The following is a 22,495-nucleotide window of genomic DNA, read 5'->3' on the forward strand; positions in this document are numbered from 1 at the left end:
CTGCCCAGCGGAAGAGACTTTGCTGGACTTGGGAAGACATTGAAGACCGACTGAATGAGGAATTTGATTAAGAGTCAATATATTTTAAATATGTATGAGTCAATAAACTGTATGGAGGAGTCAATATATGTAAAATATCTCAATGTGGGGAATTATAGGGACATTTGGAAGTGTTCCAATTGAACAGCTCGGTAGACCTGAATGCTCAGTTTGAAGTTGCTTATTTTAATCAGTCATGCAATGCGGTGAATTTGTAGGAAGAAGAGAGATTTGTAGGAATTGGGTCAAGGAAAAGTTGACTCGCAATATAAAAGTCTGTGAATACGTAAAATGTCAGCACTGTTACGCGAATGTTGTCATGGAAAATGTGGAATAATGGGACTTTGTGAAATGTGGAAACATTAGTTTCCAATGTTGAACGGAACATTTGGAATTTGGAAATTGTTTGAATAACTTGAGTAAGTTGTGAAATATGGAAAAGTGCGATCATTAAACAAAACGTGTCCATTCTTCTTCTTTTTTTTCAGGGTTGATGTGGAATTGTACTTTTAAAAGTATCCATCCATTCTGAAAGGCTTAAGTTCCAAATGTACGCGTGCGCGTGTCCGTGCGTGCGCTTCCCACAAAAACTAAACAATAACCCCAGATTTGCGCGTGTGGGCGCACGCACGCCTGCGCGAATGTGCGCCTGCGCAAACTGTGCATCCCCCTGCTTCCGCTCTTCCCACGGTGGTCGAAACGGAACGGCCGAGGAATCGCGAACATGGGAGTGCAAATTGAAACCATCAAGGCGGGGGACGGTAGGTCGAGCTCTCCTTATCTTTTTGCCAAATCGGTTTGTTGTTGTGGTGGTTTTTGTCTATTCCGACGGTGCTGTCCCGTGCGTGTCTGCAGGACAAACGTTTCCCAAGAAGGGGCAGCGCGTCGTGGTGCACTACACTGGTGAGTAAGGGTCGCGGCTACAAGAGCGACACACTTAACCATTTGGCCTTTGAATAATAATAGTAATAATGATTATCCCACCATTGTTTGCTTCCGATGTTTTGGCTTAATGCATTCTTGTCGTGAACTGGGTTGGTTTGTTACCACTTGGTATTGTGGTGGGCGGCGGAAGGTTTCCTCTTTGGCTAGTGGTCAAGCGTGAAGTCATTATGGCGTTTTGGTGAGAAATCACTGGGTCGCTAACGTTTATATTTAATGATCTTATGTTTAATTGAAGTTTGTATTAGTTTTTTTTTGTGGTTTGGGTGAGTTAGCAGGAGCCTAGCTTTTTGCTAATCGGCCCGCGTTAAGCTAGGCGGCTAACTTAAGCTAATGGGCTAACCAGCTGCAATGCTGCCCTGGAAAAAAAAATGTTCTGTCAAATTGGTTTCCATGTAAGCTCATTGTTGTTCTCGGGGAGAAGAGGGGGGGGGGGCGGTGTTAGTTAGATAGTGAAACTACGTTAATAACTAATCAGCGATAACAAGCCAAGTGTTAAGGGTGTAAACGTTACGCCACTTATCACGGATCTGATGTGTTTGAAGGATCTTCGGAAGAGTCTGGTTGCAAAAGAGTTCTCAGAAGTATCGATTTGTTTAGCCAACTCGTCAAACAATGTCAATATCACATTTCTGATTGAAATAAATCAATATGTCGACGACAAATGAAACTATTTTAGTCCCACTATAAGACATGATCAGTGTCATTAATGTTAAAAAAAATAGCAAGTGCATGAACTTTGGCCATCACAACACAATGTGCAGGAAAAAATGCATTTTCATGTAATTATTTTATTTCCTGGGGGTGCAAATGGCATCGGTTTGGTGGAATGACCCTTTGACAATACCGCAATTGCGTCCAAATTGTCAAGATGGCGATCAAGTCATATGATTTGTGAAGATGATTTTGATTTCAAAATGTCACTGTCATTTGACGAAAAGGACAATCTGCATGCAGGGGCAAAAGGCCGACATAATCAAACATTAGATGTTACTAAAGTTGCGATTGAACTTGATGCTAGGATGATGTTGTACGGTTGATGTCAGTGGCAACAGTTTGATGATAGAAGCAGGTGTTGAAGCAGTTGGCTTGACTTTTTGTAGAGAGAGCTTCGTGAACAGTATGGTTGTGACACACACCTTCTCTGTGGTCAGGAACACTGGATGACGGGAAAGTGTTTGACTCCTCGAGGGGCCGAGCGAAGCCTTTTAAGTTCAAGATAGGACACCAGGAGGTCATCCGTGGCTGGGAAGAAGGAGTCGCTCAGGTGAGGAGTTGAGCGGAGCCTTTCTCCCTGCACAATGGTGAACCTGCCTGTAACCTTCTCTCCACCTCCACAGATGAGCGTAGGTCAGCGAGCCAAGCTGATCTGCTCGCCGGACTACGCTTACGGCAGCAAGGGCCACCCAGGGGTCATCCCCCCAAACGCTACGCTCACCTTTGACGTGGAGTTGCTGGGGCTGGAGTAAGGCTGAAGCGTTTTCGCCGCTTTGCCTCGTTCCGTGCAACTTGCCAGGGTGAGACAAAATATTTTGGTGTTCAGATATCCTACTGAAAATTTGATCTGATTTTTGATTTGATCGGATATTTGGATAAAAATAAACACTTTTTTTTCTTGAATATAAATACTGCAGGCAAGAACATGTCACGTCTACTTACGAACACCTATACTTAGGAACATTCCAAGATACGAGCCTCGAGATTTTTTTGCCTGCACCCGTGAGTGACTCTGTTGGAGCGTGTCACGTGACGTGCGTGTGCGTGTCTCTACCCTTCGCTCAGCCACTTCCTGTGTTTGTTGATCTTAAACTGCATAGGAGGTTCCTCTCGAAGAACATTAGTTTTGACAAATCTCTCCCCATTGTTTTTCGGTCCATGAAATGAGGTGACGTAAGAGCCACAGTAGCGATTTTGCCAGCGAAAACAACACACTTGAGTTGGGCTGTGCAATCAAGCAAAATTGTGACTCTCCGCAATTGGAAAAAAATGACATAATCGAAAAGAAACGATTGTCAATATGCATTAATGCTCAATGCAACAAAACCATACTTGAATTTATCATTTGCACCATTTTCGTTTAAAAATAAAAAATCCACACACACATTTTCACACTGCCCCGTTTTCTCTTGCGCTATTGTTGAAACAGCCTACTCATGTGGTCCTGAGGGGGCTACTTGATGCCCGCAGGCACCACAGTGTCTGTCACCCCAGCTGTAGAGTCAACACTTCAACCATCTTTTTTTTCTTTCTCTGTATTTCTCCCTGAATGAGTGCATGCATGCACCTGCAACAGCGTGCAGTCAACATGCCTGGTGACCAAACATTGATCTGGGTGTCGCACGTATGATTTTATAATAAGGCAGAAATCTTTACTGTCACCTGTATGGTGCTGCTTTTGTGTTGACTGCAGGTCAAATCCTATCATGGGAACATGGAGGGAAATCCGGATGACTCCTGCATAGGACCTACTATGTCTATACCTTCACCTGTCCACTCTCCTTTTCATATGCATACCACTTCCTTCTAGTTTGGACCTTCTACTCAGTCCAACCTCATCCCATCCTAGGCATACTGCAATGTATTTTCATGTTTTGTTTTATTGTTGACATTGACATGCTTTTTCTTTGTTCTGAATCAGTTTCATTCCTCGTGTGGCCTTTCTACAACACTGGTCTTAATGTGTTTTTTCAAAAGGAATTGTTTTGACGCGGAGCTGTTTTACGAGTGGCCGTGGCACTTCGTTATCCGGCGACATTACACAAGGACGTCACTTGACATCCTCAAATCAAGCACACAAACGGAGTTGCCTACGGCTCTCCACAATTTTTGCCAGCAACATTTATTTATGAGCGCACGATGATTTTAGCGCTCAGACACTCACAGTTGGACGCTTTTTGTCTTGGTTTGCTCTTAAAAAGAAAAGAAAAGAAAAACAATAAATGTGGGGAAAATGTACCCCTGCCCCCTGAAAAACGTTTGTGGCAAAAGGTTTGTTGCATGAAAACTTACCCACGAGGCACCTTGCAATTTGTGATTGCGTTTATTTTAAGGAGTTGTGTGTTACAAGCTGTGGATGTTACATTCTCTTTCTTACTCTTGACAATAAAAGAGTACAGTCAGTACAAGCGTCTCATTGCTTTGTAGGAATAGGACAGATCAGATTTAAGGAGCAATCGTACCCTTGCAAGTTAAAAATATACAGTACATTTATATTTCAACCAAAAAAGATTCTGTTTTTGTGCAACGTGCAGATCCAACCTTTAAGTTGAATTGAGCTAGCAAACTACCCCTGAAAACAAAAATATATATTTCTTTGCATAAGGTTCAAACTAGTTATTGTACATATTTTATTACGTGCTTAGGATTTGCTAATTCAGCAGGAACTTTACCTCACTCTGTCTTCTCTTGTCCTATGTTAACACATTTGCTCTTTCTTTATATATACAAAGTTCAAAAATAGACCCAAAACATTATCTTAAAAATCCTTAGACAAAGCTTTTTGCATTCATACATTCACGGATCACATGACCTTGTATAACCTTCAGTCCACACACACGTTGGTCAAGTATTTCCATGGAAAACGACAAGTTAGCTCCTCCTATGCTTTGTTCCCACTGTTAAGTCCCTGTAAAGTTTTTATATTATGCAAGCTATTAAATATTTATAAAGAAATGTTCCCGCAGGAAATGCTCTTGGAAAGAAAATACTGTACAGTTTCTCTGGGGAGAAAATGTTTCCACTAAACTGAAATTGAAAAAATCTGATTTTCGTGGACAAATAAAATTGTAGACAGGACAAAGCGCACAGTAGAGTCCGAAAAAGTCACACAATTTTAAGTTCACCCAAAATCTTATGGGAAAAAATGGACCAAAACAGTAAAGTAAGTAAATACTGTAAAATAAAATTACAAAAACTATACTATAAGAATGAAAAATATACATAGTAGAACAGAAAAGCGTAATAAACATACCTTAATGGTTGAAAACAAACCATTCTGAAAGATTAAATGCAAATTTATTGTACATAAGTTCAATACAACTGAACTGGAGCACTCCAGCAATTTGCTTGAATAGCATTTTGCTTGGACCCAGTGGCGGAGCTATGTGGTTGCCAGAGGTGGCCATGACCACCCTTTGTCAAATATTGTCTGAAATTTAGCACGCCAAGGGTGCTAAATCAGTCTTTGGGCAGCAAACTGTATGGATGGACAATATTATATTATTTTTCTGGATATATAAAAAACATTCTGGAAGTCAAGTCAATTCTGGAAGAAAATCTGTTTTGAGGAGAGGAGGCAGGAAGGTAATTGCAATTTCATTCATTACAATGGGGAAAAGATGAGTGTTTTGAGTTGCAATCGCTATCTCCTGTAAATAGCAGGGTCCACTTTTATCTTTGAGAACGATTTTTCTCTGTGCAAATAAGTAACCCCCCATAAGTTCGCACCAGTTCTTTCACATATTCTTTAAAGTTAAATGTGACAAGAGCAGCCCATTCCAAAAGCGTGTTAAGTTTGAGAAAGCCTGGACGGTTGAGATTCCAAGTCAGATGGGCGTTCCACTCACGCTGGCCCGTACGCGTCCTGGCCCGCCGCCTCTCCGACGGAGCGAGTGCAAGGCCACGGCACAGCAACCTCTCAGCAAGGAGCCGATGTGATAGACGGGCGCAATGTCCTGAGGTGATCCGCGACACAGCCACGCCACGGTCGGAACCACCGGCGCAGCCAAAGCCAACAGATCCACCAGGAAGTAAGGGCTCCAGTGGAACCTCTGAGGCGCATCATCATTTCCCCCTTCCTCTTTGCAGTCCTCCTCTGTCTCCAAGATGGCTGCTTCCTGCCTGTGGGGGGCCGCGGAGTGGGGTTGGCGCACGTGGGGGATCTCTGGAGGAGACAGAGGAAGCAAAGTCGTCGGAGTGACAAAGGGATCCGCGAGGCTCGTGTCCGCCGACGGCACGGAAATGACGCTCAGCTCCTCTGGGCCGCTGTCCTCTCGTGACCGCCAAGCCATGGTCGGGCTGCAGGCCTGTGAGCGTACTTCTGGCTTTCTCCTAGCCGCAGCACTCGGGACAGGATCGGCGGGTGCAGTCGAAGCCGAGGCAATAGTTTCCGGGGGCTCCTCCTGAGGTAAGTGCAGGAACAAGTGATGATGAGGGAGGTAGCAGCTTCCAGACAGAGAGTGGCAGGAGTGCGAGACGGATACGGCGCCCCCTCGGCACAGCCGGTCACACGCGACGTAGGGCAGCGCAGTCCCTTCGGCGCGGTCCCGCCGTGGCGTGCGCTCCGTGAGGAGTCCGGCCTCCAGCAACAGGTGGCATGACGATCGGTTTGACTCGGTCGGCGCGGCCTCGGCGCTCAGGTGTCTGCTGCGGGTCAAAGTGCTGGCGGGGGAGCAGCCGCAGGAGCGAGACCTCCCGCTGGGCTTCGGGTCCTGTGACCTCGTATATGGCTTATGGTCGTGGTCTTGCTTACCCAGATTGGACCTGACAGACTCCACCACTTCTTGCAGGTGCTGAATTTCCTTGCGGGCTTCTTTGAGGGCCAACTGGGCCTCCACGCGGTGGCATTCTTCTTCAATCCAGTCTTCCTGCATCCTGTACAGCTGAGTCCTCAACTCATCTATTTCGTAGTCCCTGTGGTGTAACACGAGAATATGGAAAGTACTTGAATTTTTTTACTAACCTTTTGTATTCCTGGTAAACAACAGGTGCCAGGGCAATAGTTTTTGTTCTTCATCTTTTGAAAAATATAGCGCTTAGAATAAATAAATTAGTTATGATTCCATAATAGCTGTGAGGAAATTGGCAAAAAAAAAATCATTGTATTCCAAAATAAAAGCAGATGTTTGCAAATGTCTTATTTTGAGTCAACACAAAAACCTGTCGGCTTTCATGGCCGAGTGAAAAAAATCAAGATTTACAGTAGAGACGCTGACACAGTATGTAAAATCTTAATTTATATTGTACATAAAGTTTGTAAAAGACTGACGGATGTATTTGATATGACTGACCTGTGATGTAATCGCTCCACGTTGTCCCTCAGTCTGGCTCTCAGATGACGTATGCACACTTCTTTCTGCTGCAGGGGAGTGAGGTATTGCTCTGGGGCGGGAGGCCTTATCCCATGGTTGTCGCTACACACCGTATGCTTTGCCTGACGCCTGAGGAGAGAAAACAGTGGCGACATCAGGTTTTGGGTAGATTTTTGGCGTTTATTTTATTTTCTATGTGGGGAAGAGCTTAATGTTGACAGGTGGAAAATGCACAGCCTGCCCCCATGACTCATCATATTATGCCCAAAAAAAACCCCTGATTAGCAACTTTGTACCTCGGCGTACTAGGATACAGCCGGGGCGTGAGGCTTCCCTCTGTCGCCTTGACCTTCAGCGAGTAGTTGCTGGTGCTGGACATGTCACTAGGGTTGCATCGTCCGCTGCTACCACTCGCTCCTGCAGAGCGCCTTGTTGTGAAAATGACAATATTGAGTTGATGTGTCCCAAACATTGTTTGGATGAGTAAGGAGGATGTGACCATACCTGCGCTGACCTGATGAAGGTTTCCTGCTTGGGGTGAGCGTTAAGGACATGCTGCCTCTAGTAAAGGAGGCTCGGAGTCCTTCCAGCTAGACTCTGAAAAATAGTAAATGCATTTATGGTATTAGAATCTGATTGGCTCTAAATTGGATCATGGAGAGTCATTTCCTGCAAAAAGAAATGACTTAAGCAAAAAATGAGTTTGGCAGTTGTTATTAGCGTGATGATATGTTAACTTTGGGGAAAATACTTGATATCATAGCTATGCAGTATGCAGATGATATGAAGCAACCAGTATATTGATCAGTTCAATGTCACTCTCTACAGAGCAAATTAACAACTGAATGAACCAAAACAGTCTTCAACTCAACTTTTAAATGGGATTAAAGTTAAATATAAACTCAAAACAACTTTGCAGATTCAAGAACAATCAAACAGTCACGCTCCCTCCAAGATGATGTCTTGGACGGATGACGTAGCCGTTCAGACTGTGGAACAGTGTGTTGTTTTTACTCTGCTTCTAATATTGTTAATTGAGTTTTTAAATCCTTTGACGTGTTGTGTCTTTGTCTGCGTGAAGCACATTGATTTTCCTTGTGTATACGAAATGTGCCGTATGAATGAAGTAAATGGCAAAAAGGTACAATCAACTTTTTCATTCATACAAACCATGGCTTTGTGTTCATTTCACAATAGGTTGTGTTGTGAGTACATTTCGACGACATCATCTTTAGTTTAGTATTAATACTTTTCTGTGTGGTGGGCTTCCGAGAGATTTTTCTCATGATCGAGAACGAACGGACTCACCTCGCCTCGCCTCGCCTCTTGTACGTATATGAGCAATAGCAGCATCAGCAGCATCCACCAACAGGTGGTCACGGCGTTAATGGCGAGAAATACGTAAGCGTGTTACGTAAGCGTGCGCGTGATTGAGGATGCGGGGGCGAGCAGCTGGCACAAAAAGCGCACCAAAAGCGCCCACAATATGTAGAGCATCCTGGAATACAATTAAGTCGTGGAAAAACAGCAGGAGCACAAAATAAAGAGGAGAAAAGGCTGAGTCCTGCCGTTTGTGTGGCGGCGGGTACCGCGAACGCGTCTCACCGTGTCAGAAGCCTCGGACCCGAGCTTGCCGCTCACGGGGACGACGACAGCTATACCGAGGCTGCGGCTGGTGCGTCGCTGGCAGCGTGGCGAGAAGACGCAGCAGCTGATGCGGAGCCGAGCGCATCCTGCAGCCATGAAGGGCTCATATCGAGTGCGCCCACTGCGACGTCGATGCCTCTTAAAGAGACAGCAGGGGACGACGACAGAAGGGAGGACAGGACATGAGATGGGACTGTCAGGGACAAATGTTCAGCGCTCTCACAATCACAATCCAAATGCTCTCACACATATCAACTACTAATAAAGTACTCTTGATATACTGTACTGAAATGCTTTCTGATCAAGCATCAATTAATCAATCTATCTCATATAGCCTACTGAAAAAAATGTTTCAGTAGTGTGTGGACAATTCAGGAATGAGTAATAGTGTGAGAGCGCCATAGTTATTAGAAGATTTTTAGGTCAATGTGGAATATGTGAGAGTATGATACTTGTGCATGTGTGAGCATTTCAGTCGTAGTGTGTGTTTCATTTTACATGTGAAAGTGTTTCTGTTGTGTAGCTTCATGTTCACTTGGCGCAGGCAACGTGGCTTCACAAGTTCTCATTCAGGGGCAGTTAAATGTGAGTGAATGGTTGTCTGTTTGGACAGTAATTGCCCACCCATTGTGTAGGACAGGGGTCGGGAACCTATGGCTCTTTTGGTGACTGCGTCTGGTTCGCGGACAAATCTGACATTTGTTTAGACAATCGAAGTCAGAAATAATGTTGTTATATTATCAAAGTGAAAAATAGAGCGACTGAAATAAAAATGTTAAATTAGCTTTCAAAATATGATCACGTTTGCAATCCATCCCATCTGTTTTCTTCCGCTGAAATCCACGGTTGCGTCATATCAGCCAATCCCAGCCGCCCTTCGGTGTAAAACACGCTAGTCGGACAAAAAAAAAGCGCGATTTTTATTGGACAACACGGTGCCTACGGGGTCGTGAGAGGTCAAATTCCATCCGCTTTATTTAAAATTTCAGCTAGCTAGCTGGTGTGTGCCAGGCAAGCATGAAAGATGGCGAAGAGAAAAAAAAAAGATTACGATTACCGAACATTTCATAGTGAGTGGACCGAGCTAGTCAACAGCAACTCCGTGTTGACAAGGTGACTTTAATTTAGCTAGTTTTGCTGGCGCATTAGCAATTGTGAGCAACGGAAAGCCATGTACTGATGGTGAATATTTCAACATTTATGCTTGATGTGGCTAATGAACTTTTTGACGACTTCACAGATAAAGAAAAGATATTCAAACGGATAAAAGACATGCCTCTGTCAGCAAGAACCGTTCACGATCGGGCCATTATGACTGATGACCGCCTCAACGCCTGCATGAAGCTCAACCTCACCGCATATCAACCGGACTACAAAACCATCAGCAAAACATTTCAGCCCCAGAAGTATCATTAATGGTGAGTTTTCTTTCTAGGTTTCAATATAAAACTGTTATTAAAAAGAATATATTAGTACACTCAAAAAATCGTTGGTGTTAATTAAAATACATGCATTTAATTGTATTTAGCCCATCGTTTTTTTTTTCATTTTCAATTTTTATGGCTCTCACGTGAAATTATTTTTAAAAAATGGGCATTTTTTGCTCTGTCTGCCAAAAAGGTTCCCGATCCCTGGTGTAGGAAGTCAGCCAGGATAGGGTAGGCTCCATTCTCCAATCAAGAATGGATGGAAATAAAAAAAAGTCCTTCCAGAAGAGTGAAATGAAACCAGCAGGAAGACATTTCTGCCAATATTCATACAGTATGGATTAAAAACATTATTATGTTTAGGATTGGCCAACCTCCGGTTTGTATTGCAGACCACCCCCGTGACCCACAAAATAGCAACTCAATATATTTTATGATTTGTATATACACCAAATGAGCATGTTTATGATCCCAGAAGAAATGCATGCCAGTTGCACCTAATAATTTAATGACAAATTGTGACTTACAGTTTGACACACACTGCTAGCTTTTAAAACAGCAACAGCGTCAACATTTTCAAGCAAAAATGTCAACTGTCCAACAACAGAACTGTTGTTCGTTTCACTCATAAGAAAGTGCTCTGTTTTTAGTTCAACTAAAATTGGGTTTCACTTCAATTACGAGTTGCTCTAGAATGAATACAAATAAATATTTTTCTCTTGCAATTGTATTATTATTTAACACACAACCACATTCTCCAAAACCAAGACTGCAACCTGTTGAAGAACCCACTGACAACTTCTTAAACTGTATTTAGTGTTTTAACATGAAGAATGCAGAACCAGGGTGAGAAAGATGTCGTGGCATGGAGCACTCTGGTGCAGATTCACAACCCCTTCCTTATGAAGCATAAGGCAACACTGGAATGTTCTAGCCACCTGCAGGCGGGTGTGTCCTGAGCAAAGGTCCCGCAGGCAGAACGAAGTGCCCTCAGAACACTGCCACACACGTGCACACACACACATAACTTTAATTTGTATATAGCACATATAAATACATATTTTTTTGCCATCTAGTCTAGAGGAAATACTGGATTTAGGATGGTTATATCCGCATTAATAATAACGACTTTATTTTTAGGGACTTACTTGTAGGGATTTCAGAAGCATGTGTGCCTGTCGGTACACCGTCTGACTCTCCCCAGAGTTTTGGCAGCCCAGCAAAGACTGCAAGTTACAAAGGGACCATGTTATTTACAGGAAGTGTCGGCTCAACCTCCAGGGAGACAAGTTAACAAGGACCAAATGGTTTGAAAATGATAGCCCCACTGCCAAGTTAATTTGAATCCAACAATGCTGGCAAAAGCTTGAGCCACACAAACTTTGAAGCCACCTGACTGTGCTGCTCAATGTGAGACTGATGGACAAACATCGGGTACTCTGGTGAAAGCACTGGTTGACTTGTGTCCAATATGTGTTCATCCTGAGAAACAAAGTACATATGATAAATGTGACTGATGCATCACAATTAGCTAGAAATATTTGTGCTTACTTGCATGAGCTCCAAGTCATTCAGGTGGTCGCTGGAATAATTAACCTCTGTGAGCTTGTGCTCTGTGGAGGAATCATTGAAGCTTTCTGTGCTGAGTGGGCTCGTGTTACTGAGAGCGGACACGGGGTACAGAGCTGTGGAAAAGAACAGAAACACTTCAATAAGACACGCTGTTGTGTGTGGAAATAATGGCGACCAAAAAAACTATTTGAGACCAATTCTGTTATTTGGCAGGAAAAAAAAAAGGCTGAGAACTGACAAGCAGGTCAATTTAAAAAAATATATAGAATTAATTTTAAAAAAGTAGGTTTTTGTCCAATAATGATTGCAATGACAACTCTATCATTAATTGCTAGTTATAACAATTGTAAATTGCGTATTAAACCGGGAACCCTTGCATAATCAGTAACCAAATCGCTCTCAGAGATGTTTATTGGCGTCAGAGCCCCGTCTAGTGGACAAATGGCACAATAACATCATTATTGTGACTCCAACACTGATCACCATTTACCGTTTCATGGGACATTAAGAATATATCATCGTGTAATCTGTAAAACTCTGGCAGATTATTATTTTAAAAAGCCAATGAAATCAGACGACGGATTAATCGGCCAGGCCCGACTCGAGCGAAATATCCTACCTTCATGGTCATCTTGCCGCATGACCTCTTCCTCCTCAAATGTCACCTGGATAACGTCCTTTGGAAAAGCCTATAGGGAGAAAATGGAATTCGGCAGTATCATACATTTCAAACAGGTGTTTTTATGACTTGATCTGGGAGGAGAAAGTGGTTTCAGGGTACCTCCTTAATCTCTGAACCTATAACATCGGAGCATGGCTGCGTGAGCAGTTTGACTGCAGTTCCGCTTTCTTCCCAGTACATGAGCTGCTGAGTGGGGGGAGCCATGATCGGGATGTCAATCAGATCAGAGTCGTCGCTAAGCTGCATTTGCATGACTTTGTCACTCAGAAATGTCATTTGGTCCACGATCAAGTTGCACTTCCTCTGTCTTTTCTTATTTGTACTTGCTGAGGAGATGAGAATAGTGAGTCAAGTAATGTTTGATACATCTAAATATGGAATAAGTGCCCATTAATTTTTTTCTAATTTATTTTAAGAGTGGAATCGATAAAAAATGCTTTGCAATTGCTGAACGTTTTTAAAAGCGAAGACAATTTTGAATTTTAGCAAGAAACAGGAAGTCAACACACTTAACTTGCTAATGTGGCGGGGCAGATCTAGCCCACAGGCCAAATGCCTGTGCAATGGAGACGTGTCATGTAAATTCTATGACTCCTGATAATCACTACCATCTTGGCCATGACTGGTATGCCTTCAAATGGTCTAAGTCAGTACTTTCTTAAGCAATTATCCTCCGTCTCTAAGGCAATGTCAACATACAAAGAAGTTTTTGGCCATTCGACTTGTATTTGCAAGGATAACATCTGTCCTTGGATTGACCAGATTTTTGCATGTTTAGTTTCAGACATTTAAGTGTAATAGGTGTAAATAAAGTTTGGTTGTGCCTACAAGCGTCAGTTAAAGGCGGAAGGACAAAGGATGTCTGCTTGTAAGATGGCTGATTCAGGGACTCTTCTTCCTCAGCAGGATCTCTTCTAATTACATCTGAAGAACAGAGGAAATTTCTCAACCAGGAGGTTGCACTTACTTTCACATATATTTGTGAAAATGAATGCTAAATACTGAATCTCTAAGAACGCTGTTGTACCATGCTTTTGGTTGAAGGAATATTTGTTAGGTGTCTCATTATCATCTGGGATGAACTCAGTAAAGTCAGGATGAGTGCCGCAGGATGTCAGGAAGTCTGTGGGATCAAAAATCACAACTTTATTGACAATAGTTGACAGAGAATCAAGATGAATTGGTCAAAATGGACACAATCGTAGAATACCGTATGTCTGTTCAGATCATTTAAGAAGACCTACCAAGACATAAATCTACTCCGATGTCCTCATCCCCGAACAAGTCTTCTGGGTGACCCAGAGTTTGAAAGTTCATATCCAACTGACTGATGGTCATATCAACTGCAAATCACAAAGAGAGAACAATAATTCAAACCATCTTTCAGTATTCACCTCACTTGAAAAAAATCTGAAAATGTTTCTGGGGGTAATGCTACTTGGGGATACAGTATCAACTTGATTTTTTTTTTAACTCAAATCCCACAAATGCAATATTAATCAAAATGCTGTGTTTGGACTATTGGGGGCACATAAAACATGTTATTGTGAAGAAGAAAATTGGGGTTAACGTCCTCTTTAATGTGTCCTATCCATCTTGTGCCATTCATACAACAGAGTACTTAAAACTTAAGAACAGATTAAACTGAGTATAGATAATTTTATTCTTCTGTTTTTGTCAATGGTTACTTGAATATTCCTTGATGGTAATTTCCTCTGCATGACTTAGGTTTTGCGAGTAGACATCCTCATTCATATCCACGTTGAAGTCACTAATGGAGAGAAAGACATAACGAATAATAAATATCAATCAAATAATTATTTTTTTCAGTTATAAATTTATTTGGATATGTAACTGAGGAATGTGATATTCAGCCATTTATGATTAATATTTTTCCACTCATGGTTATATGAAGTGCAATCAGAAGAACACAAAAAGGTACCTTGAGTGAGGCAAGTAAGATATGTCGTTACTCAAGGAGATTTCTTTTACTGTGGCCTCAGATCCTTCACAATACAATTTTTTTGTCTTTTCTGGAGCATCTGGAATGTAAAAGGTTACAAGCAGATGCCAATATCAGAACAATTTTACTTGATGAGAAAAAACTAACAGAACCTTCTGGCCGTGAGTAAAAGAAAATGTCTATACGGTCCCTTAACATTCTGGCACTAATCAACTCAGTGTCCATCAATGAATTGGTATAAGCACCCAGTTAGACATTTGGCAGGGTTTTTTTCTCGAGTCACACATTTTAAATTCCATCAAGTTGGCAAATTTCAACAAATAGACATTGCACTCCACAGATGAGGACAAATGTTTTTTACCTGGCCGAAATGACAGTTTGAATTTTTCCAGGGCATGACTGCAGTCTGTTAGGAGGTATTTTGCTTTTCTGCATAAGATCTGAGTCACGCCAAGAAGTAGAGATCCAGACAGTCGTAAACCCAGAGTCTGTAAATAGACTAGCAGCCATTTTGTACAGTACTTTTGGGGCATTTGTTGGGCGTATGACGTTAATACTTTAGAATTGTTCACCTGTGGGGAAGATACAATATCTTCTACTGCTGAATCCAAATCACATTCAATAACATGGGTCTTGGTGACCTTCCTGTTATAGTATACAGATAACCAAATTTCTTTCAGCTTTTCCCACTTGTACAAGAAGGGTGTCAAATAGTTGAGCATATTCCTGGAGTAATCTTGTCACCTGAAACAAAAATATTTATGCTATGGTTTAATTCATGTCATTGTGTTGCCAGCGGTTGAGTTAAAATACAAAGTTTGGCAGCAAATGTCACAGCAAAACATCGCTTTGGTTAGGAGTTTAACATAGGTTTTCACAAAAGTAACCACTTTTATATGAATGTATGTATAACCCAGGCATCTCACACTGTAAAACATGGGAGTAAAGTTTTTCCGAAAAAAAAAAGTACATTTTTGAGATTTTTTCGTTTTCTTTTTTACTAGTTTATTATGTCACGGCTGGTGACAGTCGAGTAACATAGCAACCACTGAGGGGCATCCAAAAATTGGAAAAAATTGTCATTGTCAGGAGTAAGGAAAACATTGACCGCAAAATTTAATTCCTTCCTTGTGCCCAGGGTTAAGGTGATTTTTTTTTTTTTTTTTACAGATTTCAGGTAGGAAATAAATGTGACAGGTTAACGTCGACGTTAGGCCCTTTGACGAGGATTTTACCACGTACTGTTAACCTCCAATTATGGACACAGCTCAAAAGAGTAACGTCGTACATGTATATATATTTTTCCAACTCACAGTTTAAGCAGATAAAGAATCCGTCATCAATTCCAGCAGCTCTCGCAAATGACGAGTACTTCACTCGAAAATCCCGCTTCTTGCGTTGGCTTGTGACGTCACGTAACTTTCCGGCCAAGAAAATGGCGGCCTGTTTGACGTAATGCGGAAAAAAGGCAATAATGTAGAGTTGATGGCAAGCAAATTACAAGCCCCCCCAAAACGTAAAAAAATTGAAATAAATAAATAATTGCAGGTATCAATATCAAACTGTTCCTAGTGATTCTTGAATTCCTTGCAGTAGCAGCCCACTGGAATACAATTGTACATTCATCATCTTTCAATCCCTCTTATGGCAAAATAGTAATGCATTAGACAAAGACTGTTGAACTCATTTCCATGGTGTGCCACAATGTAGTTTTTCCTCAGGGAGGTGTTTTAGAAATTCAGTGTCAATTTCGTTAAATGGACAGATCAATTTAGAAAGAAATATTAAACAACCCAATTTATTTATAAACCCATTTTATTTGGGCGGGCCTCCCTCACCTTGACTTTGACACCAGTGCATAAACCAGTATATTACTCTTGAACCTCTCACCACCACATCACTATATCGACACTCAATCTTTTTAATAAACAAAACTCGACTTTATCAAACAGAGCACAATATTTTATATGTGTATTTTATGTATTTTCTACACATACATGAAGTGATATACAGCGCATGTTTTGGGATATGTCCGGTAGTATTAAAATTGCTCCAGGATCAGTAATCAGTAATGTAATCAATATAGTGTCCACATAACACAAGACAGTATAGTTCAAGTGCATCACCTAAATCTGACTGTTCCACAATAAAACTGAGTCCCTGTGGAGAAAAGTGGCTGCCAGAATTTGATGGATTCCATCCTTTAAAGGGAAAACTAAATCAATTGCAATTATGTTTTACGTTTCCCCACAAGTCTAATCACTGTAATCTGATTAACCTTGTATTCTTGGAATAAGAATTAAGATTAATGGATTTCCACCCACCCCACGGCATGTCATTTTGGACTTTTACCGCCTTCTACTGCAGACTGAACTTTTCATCAAACTGCTCTCTTGCTTGAATTGCGAGCATCACAGTTTCACGGTTTTTGGGGTTTGTGCATTGTCTGCACTGTCAATTTGATATAATTTTTGAATAAAGGGATGGAAATCAAAATGCTTTTTCCAATAGGATTCATTGATCCTTCAAAAATAAAAAGAAACAGTTTATTTGATTATTAAAATCATCATTGGTTGCATACCAAATACTCGAATAGATTTTCCTGCCAAAATGAGAAAGACCAAATCCATTTCAGTAAACACACTTAATTTGCTTTGAGGGGCCATAAAAAAGTATGTGGTGGGTCACATTTGACATGTAGAGAATTGGAACACAATAAGAGCTGGCCATCTCGCAATTTTATAAAGTCTTGCAACTTGTACACAAAAACACCTTCCCGGTGACGTCATCATGTGTTTCTGGTGCTGTTTTGTTTGGCAGCACCACTAGAGGAAGTCAGCCAGTGGTGTGGCAGCGGCGGCGAGTTGGCTTAGTGTCACCTCTCTGTGAACCGATCCAGTCAGGATGCGAGCAGTCCTTTGGGTTGATCTTACGTGACACTTGGCAGGATTGTTAACGTAGTGAAGACAGACCTCACATCTGTCCACTTGCCCGTTTGAAAAGCATGCAGGGATACTCGTGTCCTAGCTGGATTCTGGGGTGGCACCCAGTCGTGGACTTGACGTATAGATCCTCTGCCATAACGTGAAGGTGTCCCTGTAGAGACACTCGCGGAAGTTTGGCTTGCACAGCAGGTAGACCGCTGGATTGTAGACGGTGGAGGATTTGGCAAACACAGCGGCCACGGCGAATGCGGACGGAGGAACCCGTGCGGCGTCACTGAATGCTGACCACATGGCAACACCGGCATAGGGAGTCCAAGCACAGAGGAAGCCTATACACACTGCTACTGACAGCTGTAGAAAAGAATAGAGAGAGACAGCTACTGATCCATAAAACCATAATCTCTCGTTTGGGGTTACGTTCCAGACTACAATCGACAAAATCTATTTGTATACAATACGCTGTATTTCAAAGTTGCATGCATATTTGGCCGAAATATATTCACGTGAGGTCATATTGTTGTTAGATATTTTGATGTAAATATATAAAAGTACCTGTGTCCAGATATAAAATAGTGTCTACTATATTGTACTGCTCTACTTTCACGTTGCTAACGTTGAAGAGAGACACTCACTCGCTCTAACCTTGACAATAAGCGAGTGCGCACTGGTGCTTTTAGCTTGCGGCGACACGTGCTGCTGGACAGCCTGCCGGGACCCTCGTACCATGAGCAGGATAGACGAGTAGGAAAGAAAGATGATGGTGGAGGGCAATGCGTAACAAAAGATAAAAAGGCAGACGATGTACGACATGGCTGATAGCTCGTGGTTGGGCGCGTGCCAGTCAATGCAACAGGCCGTGCCGTAGGGTTCCGTGCCGTATCGTCCCCACTGCGCTAAGGGCCCCAAGGCAAACACTGAAGCGTAACACCAGACTCCGACCACCAGGAGGCGAGCATGTGCCCAAGAGAACTTGTTTCCTGAGACAAGAGAATCAGTGAGCTGTTTTGCTAGTTGTAAGCTACTAGTTGGTTGTTCATGAGTTTCTCACCATAATTTGGAAAGCAGACTTTAAGGCAACAAACTAAAGAGAGGGCAGTGAGGTTTGTCAGGCTGCAAAGACCGAACAGTACACCACACATTGCATAGAGTTGACAGGCGGTCTCTCCGAACAGCCACCTGTATGCAGAGAGGAGAAAATGGTGAAGACTGGAGGAAATTGAACTTAAATATCGATTAGAGCTCGATCAATATGAGATTTTTGATTCTTCTCAAGGCAAGCAAAACGCTACTAAATAAATCAAGGAACTTGAATTTGTAACACTGTCAACATAGGAGTCGCTATGGGATGTTTAACAATAATGGTCGACTAATTAATAGTGGAACCTTGCTTTTTGTGATAATTCCATTCCAAAAAGTCTAAAGCTTGATGGCATACCTGTGTGAGAAAGATGACGGTATTGCCAGAGGGAATAAAAAGAGCGTCATTCCAAGGTCACTGATGGAGAGATTGATGATGAAGAACTCGGGTGGCTTCAGGCTTGAGCGTTTGTGATGTGCAACAAGTAACAGAATGCAATTGCCGAGGAGGGACAGCACGCCTGGGTGGGAATTGATAGAAAAAAAAATTGTTCAGGTGTGGTGACTTCCGCTGAGGATCATCAAGGAGTTTACTCACAATATAAAATATAAATTGAGCCCATGACGACATCATACTCCTTGGAGATAGTAGAGGTAAACACAGCTGTTGTGTCTGAAGCATTTCTCATCTAGAACATTGGCACACTTATGAGTCCACTTGGAATGCACACACACAGGCAACAGCAAACATTTCAACAGCTTCTTTCCTGTTTTCAAACAATATACTCTTACATTCTCTATCTCATCTGCGGGGACATGTGTGGAGGTACTATTCGACAGCATTGAAATTGCAACAGTGACTCTCAAGGACTGAAGTATGCAGGCAAGATCAAGAGGAAGACTTGATTGTGATGCAAGTGAGCACACCAGTCAATCTTGATGTGCCCCTCTGTCTGAGTGCCATCCGAACAAAGAAAAACACTCATGCCTCATTTTAATGCTCCTTGAGAGCGCGATTTTGTCTTGATTCATCTTGAAAGGTTGGCAACTTGGCATTGAGACCACCAAACCCATGAGTTCATGGCCATCAAGCAATGTTGGCATGATCTATATGTTGTATGGTGGGTAATCTGTGATGCATCTTGACATCTGTGGAAGTGAAGGAGAAAAATACCTCTGGGGTAGGTCCAGATGGCAAGAGCCCGGAAGAGCCAAAGCAGCTCAGCTGTCCTTTTGGCTTATTCAGTCTGACTTTTCAGGCTGAGCTGTGAACAGGTTGATTAACTTTTGTTCAGCCAGTATTTTTATTTACAGAGCTGTCTTATCTGACTCAAGTTGACTGAGTTTGCATATTCTCCCTGTGTCTGCGTGGTTCAGACAATGCATTGATGGAGGTTATCAGGATCCAAAATATTTTACTCCACTTGTGTTGATTTTTTTTTTTAAATTTTGGGTCTCTCAGTGGCGCTGCATCCCCTCACTTGAGCCACATATTTGTCACTCATTGAGCAGTGATGCACAAAGCCAAAGACCTTGGGAGACCTTTTGCGAGCCTGAAGTGCACCGTCTTTACCCTTGCTGTGTGTAACCGACCGCCTGCTCTACTGAAAGTCAGTGACGGTGACAATCAAACGCCATCGTGCTCCACTATTTGCACAGCAACATGACAAAGTGGCTGCGGGGCTTTCTTTCAAACAGCACTTTGAAAACAAACATCTTATGTAATGGGCTGTGGAGACCATCATTCAGATGATCATTTAGTCTGGCGTTGATTATATTCATAACATTTGGTGCTTTTCTTGTCTTTGAAAAGTTCCCATCACAGTCAATTACTGTAGTAAATAATCTTCAAGAAAAAACACTTGTCTTTTATTAAGCTGTTTTTATGTGTACCTCACTCATTAAGGGAAGCAAATTTCTTGTTAGATATTTTTGAAATCATTGTCTTTTCAATTTGTCATTTAAATCACATCTGACATCTCACGCCACCGTGCGCTCTAGCAACCAAATGTCCACAATGTGCTCAGGGTCTTGTCGTATCACAGCAGCAAGCTATTTGAAACAAACGATCACATCAAGCTAATTAGCAACAGAAATAATGAAACACCAAGTGAGTGTATGGCGTCAATTCTGCAGAGGCAGAACTCATTACTGCCCTGCTACCGTGATGTCAGCATGTACATTCACCACTTTATACTTTTGAACCTTGCTTGATTTTCAATCAACACATGAAAACAGGGAAAACAGAACACAACTTGTGCCAGTCTGAATGTAGTTCATACATTTAAAACACAAGGGAATGTACACACACTTGCATTCAACTAAAGTAAAAATATTATTGTAATTATTCCAACGCTGAATGTCACAGTGTGATGTGTAAAATTTAGAGGAGACTAAATAGTGCTGCCTACCTTCCAGGGAAGAATTTCGTGTCCTCTGTGAAACTCATGGAGGCCCAGTACAGAGCAAGACACTGGACATGAGCTCCAGCCAACAACTGAAAAGGCGATGGGGAGGACAACCTGGCGCCACGCGGAGAGCTAAATGAGAAAGCCCTGGAAAGTAGCAGGGAGAAAAGAGTCCAGCTTAAGGTAACCTCTTCGTTTTCTTCACGACACATCCAGCAGGCAAGTGGACGCTTTCATGTATGGTATCGTCATTGTTGTGGAGATGCACTAAGCGAGGGAGACGGAGCGAGAGAGAGAGAGAGAGAGAGAGAGAGAGCAAAATAATGGACGGGGGAGGCTGACTTGACAGGCAAGCTCAAAGTGTGGCTGATGGCTCCAACTATTACTCATCTTATTTACTTTATGGAGCCTAACACCGTTTCCTTCTGCTGTATACTTATAGTGTACCGTAGTCAAGAGAAAAGATTGTTTTTTTTTGTCTTGGGTAGTTAACATTGGCATGGTTCAAAATCTCTCTGAAAATAAAGTAGAGAGTGAAAATGACAACACATGACAAGGAAGGGATCATTTCATTTTGCATATATTTGTTTGCACGTCCTAATTGACGTTGCCCTAGTTAACGCTGTCACTGTTTTCAATAAAATTTCGTTTTGTTTGTATTGTTGGTATTCTCGGAATAACCATTGCTGCTGAAAAGGAAGTATAACTGGGGTGTCAAACTCGTTTTTGTCGCGGCCTGCATCATAGTTTCCTTCAGAGTGCCATTATGACTGAAATAAATGTACGAACGTCTACACAACAAACTGATGAATAACTAGTTTTGAAATAAGACACTAGTAAAAACTGTGAAGATGAATGCTAATAAAACTTGCTAGCTACATCTCTATTAGTAAAGACAATTTGTAATTTTAGTATTGATACATAAAGTCGATGCAGAATTTGTCTTGGCGGGCCAAACATGACGACACTGCGGGTCAAATTTGACCCATGGGCCAACCCTTGACACCCCTGATTATAACAACAATCAAACGTAGTGTAGTTCGGGACTGAGAGCAAATTTATCAGGCGATTATTAAGAGCTGATCCTCTCAAAATATAAAGTCAAATCGACCTGGCCGCTGTAGCAAAACCAGTAGGAAGCATTTGCGATGCACCAAAAGCACTGTGTCATCCTACTTTAATCGTGTACCGCCACCCGCATGCAGCCATCTCGCTCACAGGCTGACAGTCGTGGAAAGCCGCTTAAGGGAACGTGAGCTCTCGAGCCGAGCTGCGTCGTGACTGCTGGAATATCAGCCTGCCTCAAAGAGAAGGGCTGTCATGTAAAAAAAACAAAACAAGCAGGGTCTTGGGCCTTCTCAGGCCACTTGCCCTGACATGTTGAAATGAGCCTAGTCTAGAAGTTGAAAACCCGTGGGTGTCATATTTTTTGCCACGCTTGCTTTATGACCCCTGAGAGCAGTTTGGGAAGATTGCTTTGTCAGTGAAATGCAGTAGTGCCTTGATTTGTTACTTTAATGTATTCCTTGAAGATGCTTGTTGATCACAACTCTCATCCTTCTCCATTGAAATGAATGGAAATCCGTTCCAGCGCCGCCCAAAACACCAACAAGACGAAACAAGATTTGTAACATGAATATCTACCGAACAAAAAACTAGCATTAAACACAATTTGTGCCATGAGTATTGAAGAGGAATGCTTTAAGTTTGCTCTTAAACAGTGTCAGTAGCCATTTGCAGCAAATCTGGAAGATCGCTCCATAG

General features: G+C 42.2%; 4 protein-coding genes across 6 annotated transcripts; 1 reads left to right on the forward strand and 3 right to left on the reverse strand.

Moving 5' to 3' along the window:
- Positions 1-655: 655 nt before the first annotated feature.
- On the forward strand, positions 656-4,106 carry LOC133168326 (peptidyl-prolyl cis-trans isomerase FKBP1A-like). The gene is made up of 5 exons (XM_061299810.1): positions 656-800; positions 895-942; positions 2,136-2,248; positions 2,322-2,498; positions 3,392-4,106. Exons 1-4 carry the CDS (start codon positions 764-766, stop codon positions 2,448-2,450), a joined length of 327 nt encoding a protein of 108 aa, XP_061155794.1. The 5' UTR covers positions 656-763; the 3' UTR covers positions 2,451-2,498; positions 3,392-4,106.
- On the reverse strand, positions 3,679-8,789 carry LOC133168300 (syntaphilin). Of its 2 annotated transcripts, XM_061299771.1 has the most exons (5): positions 8,616-8,789; positions 7,515-7,607; positions 7,307-7,438; positions 6,990-7,139; positions 3,679-6,612 (listed from the first exon to the last, which is right to left on the reverse strand). In XM_061299771.1, exons 2-5 carry the CDS (start codon positions 7,562-7,564, stop codon positions 5,526-5,528), a joined length of 1,419 nt encoding a protein of 472 aa, XP_061155755.1. In that variant the 5' UTR covers positions 7,565-7,607; positions 8,616-8,789; the 3' UTR covers positions 3,679-5,525. The 2 variants fall into 2 exon arrangements, with proteins under 2 accessions (XP_061155755.1, XP_061155762.1); XM_061299778.1 differs by lacking the exon at positions 8,616-8,789 and having other exon boundaries at positions 7,515-8,588.
- A 1,794-nt stretch (positions 8,790-10,583) lies between these two features.
- LOC133168310 (double-strand-break repair protein rad21-like protein 1) lies at positions 10,584-15,023 on the reverse strand. The gene is made up of 13 exons (XM_061299787.1): positions 14,874-15,023; positions 14,663-14,789; positions 14,281-14,380; positions 14,027-14,109; positions 13,583-13,681; positions 13,366-13,461; positions 13,163-13,262; positions 12,438-12,660; positions 12,276-12,345; positions 11,636-11,769; positions 11,477-11,566; positions 11,233-11,310; positions 10,584-11,082 (listed from the first exon to the last, which is right to left on the reverse strand). Exons 1-13 carry the CDS (start codon positions 15,021-15,023, stop codon positions 10,906-10,908), a joined length of 1,527 nt encoding a protein of 508 aa, XP_061155771.1. The 3' UTR covers positions 10,584-10,905.
- A 1,185-nt stretch (positions 15,024-16,208) lies between these two features.
- Positions 16,209-22,056, reverse strand: LOC133150455 (opsin-5-like). Of its 2 annotated transcripts, none has more exons than XM_061272999.1 (7): positions 21,908-22,056; positions 20,735-20,878; positions 18,922-19,012; positions 18,682-18,844; positions 18,295-18,422; positions 17,889-18,223; positions 16,209-17,597 (listed from the first exon to the last, which is right to left on the reverse strand). In XM_061272999.1, the coding sequence occupies exons 3-7, from the start codon at positions 19,010-19,012 to the stop codon at positions 17,325-17,327; spliced, it is 990 nt and encodes a 329-aa protein (XP_061128983.1). In that variant the 5' UTR covers positions 20,735-20,878; positions 21,908-22,056; the 3' UTR covers positions 16,209-17,324. The 2 variants fall into 2 exon arrangements, with proteins under 2 accessions (XP_061128983.1, XP_061128984.1); XM_061273000.1 differs by having other exon boundaries at positions 17,373-17,597; positions 17,879-18,223.
- Between the last annotated feature and the right edge of the window lie 439 nt (positions 22,057-22,495).

The sequence above is a fragment of the Syngnathus typhle genome, linkage group LG2 (genome assembly GCF_033458585.1).
Source record: "Syngnathus typhle isolate RoL2023-S1 ecotype Sweden linkage group LG2, RoL_Styp_1.0, whole genome shotgun sequence".
NCBI classification, from domain to species: Eukaryota; Metazoa; Chordata; class Actinopteri; order Syngnathiformes; family Syngnathidae; genus Syngnathus; species Syngnathus typhle.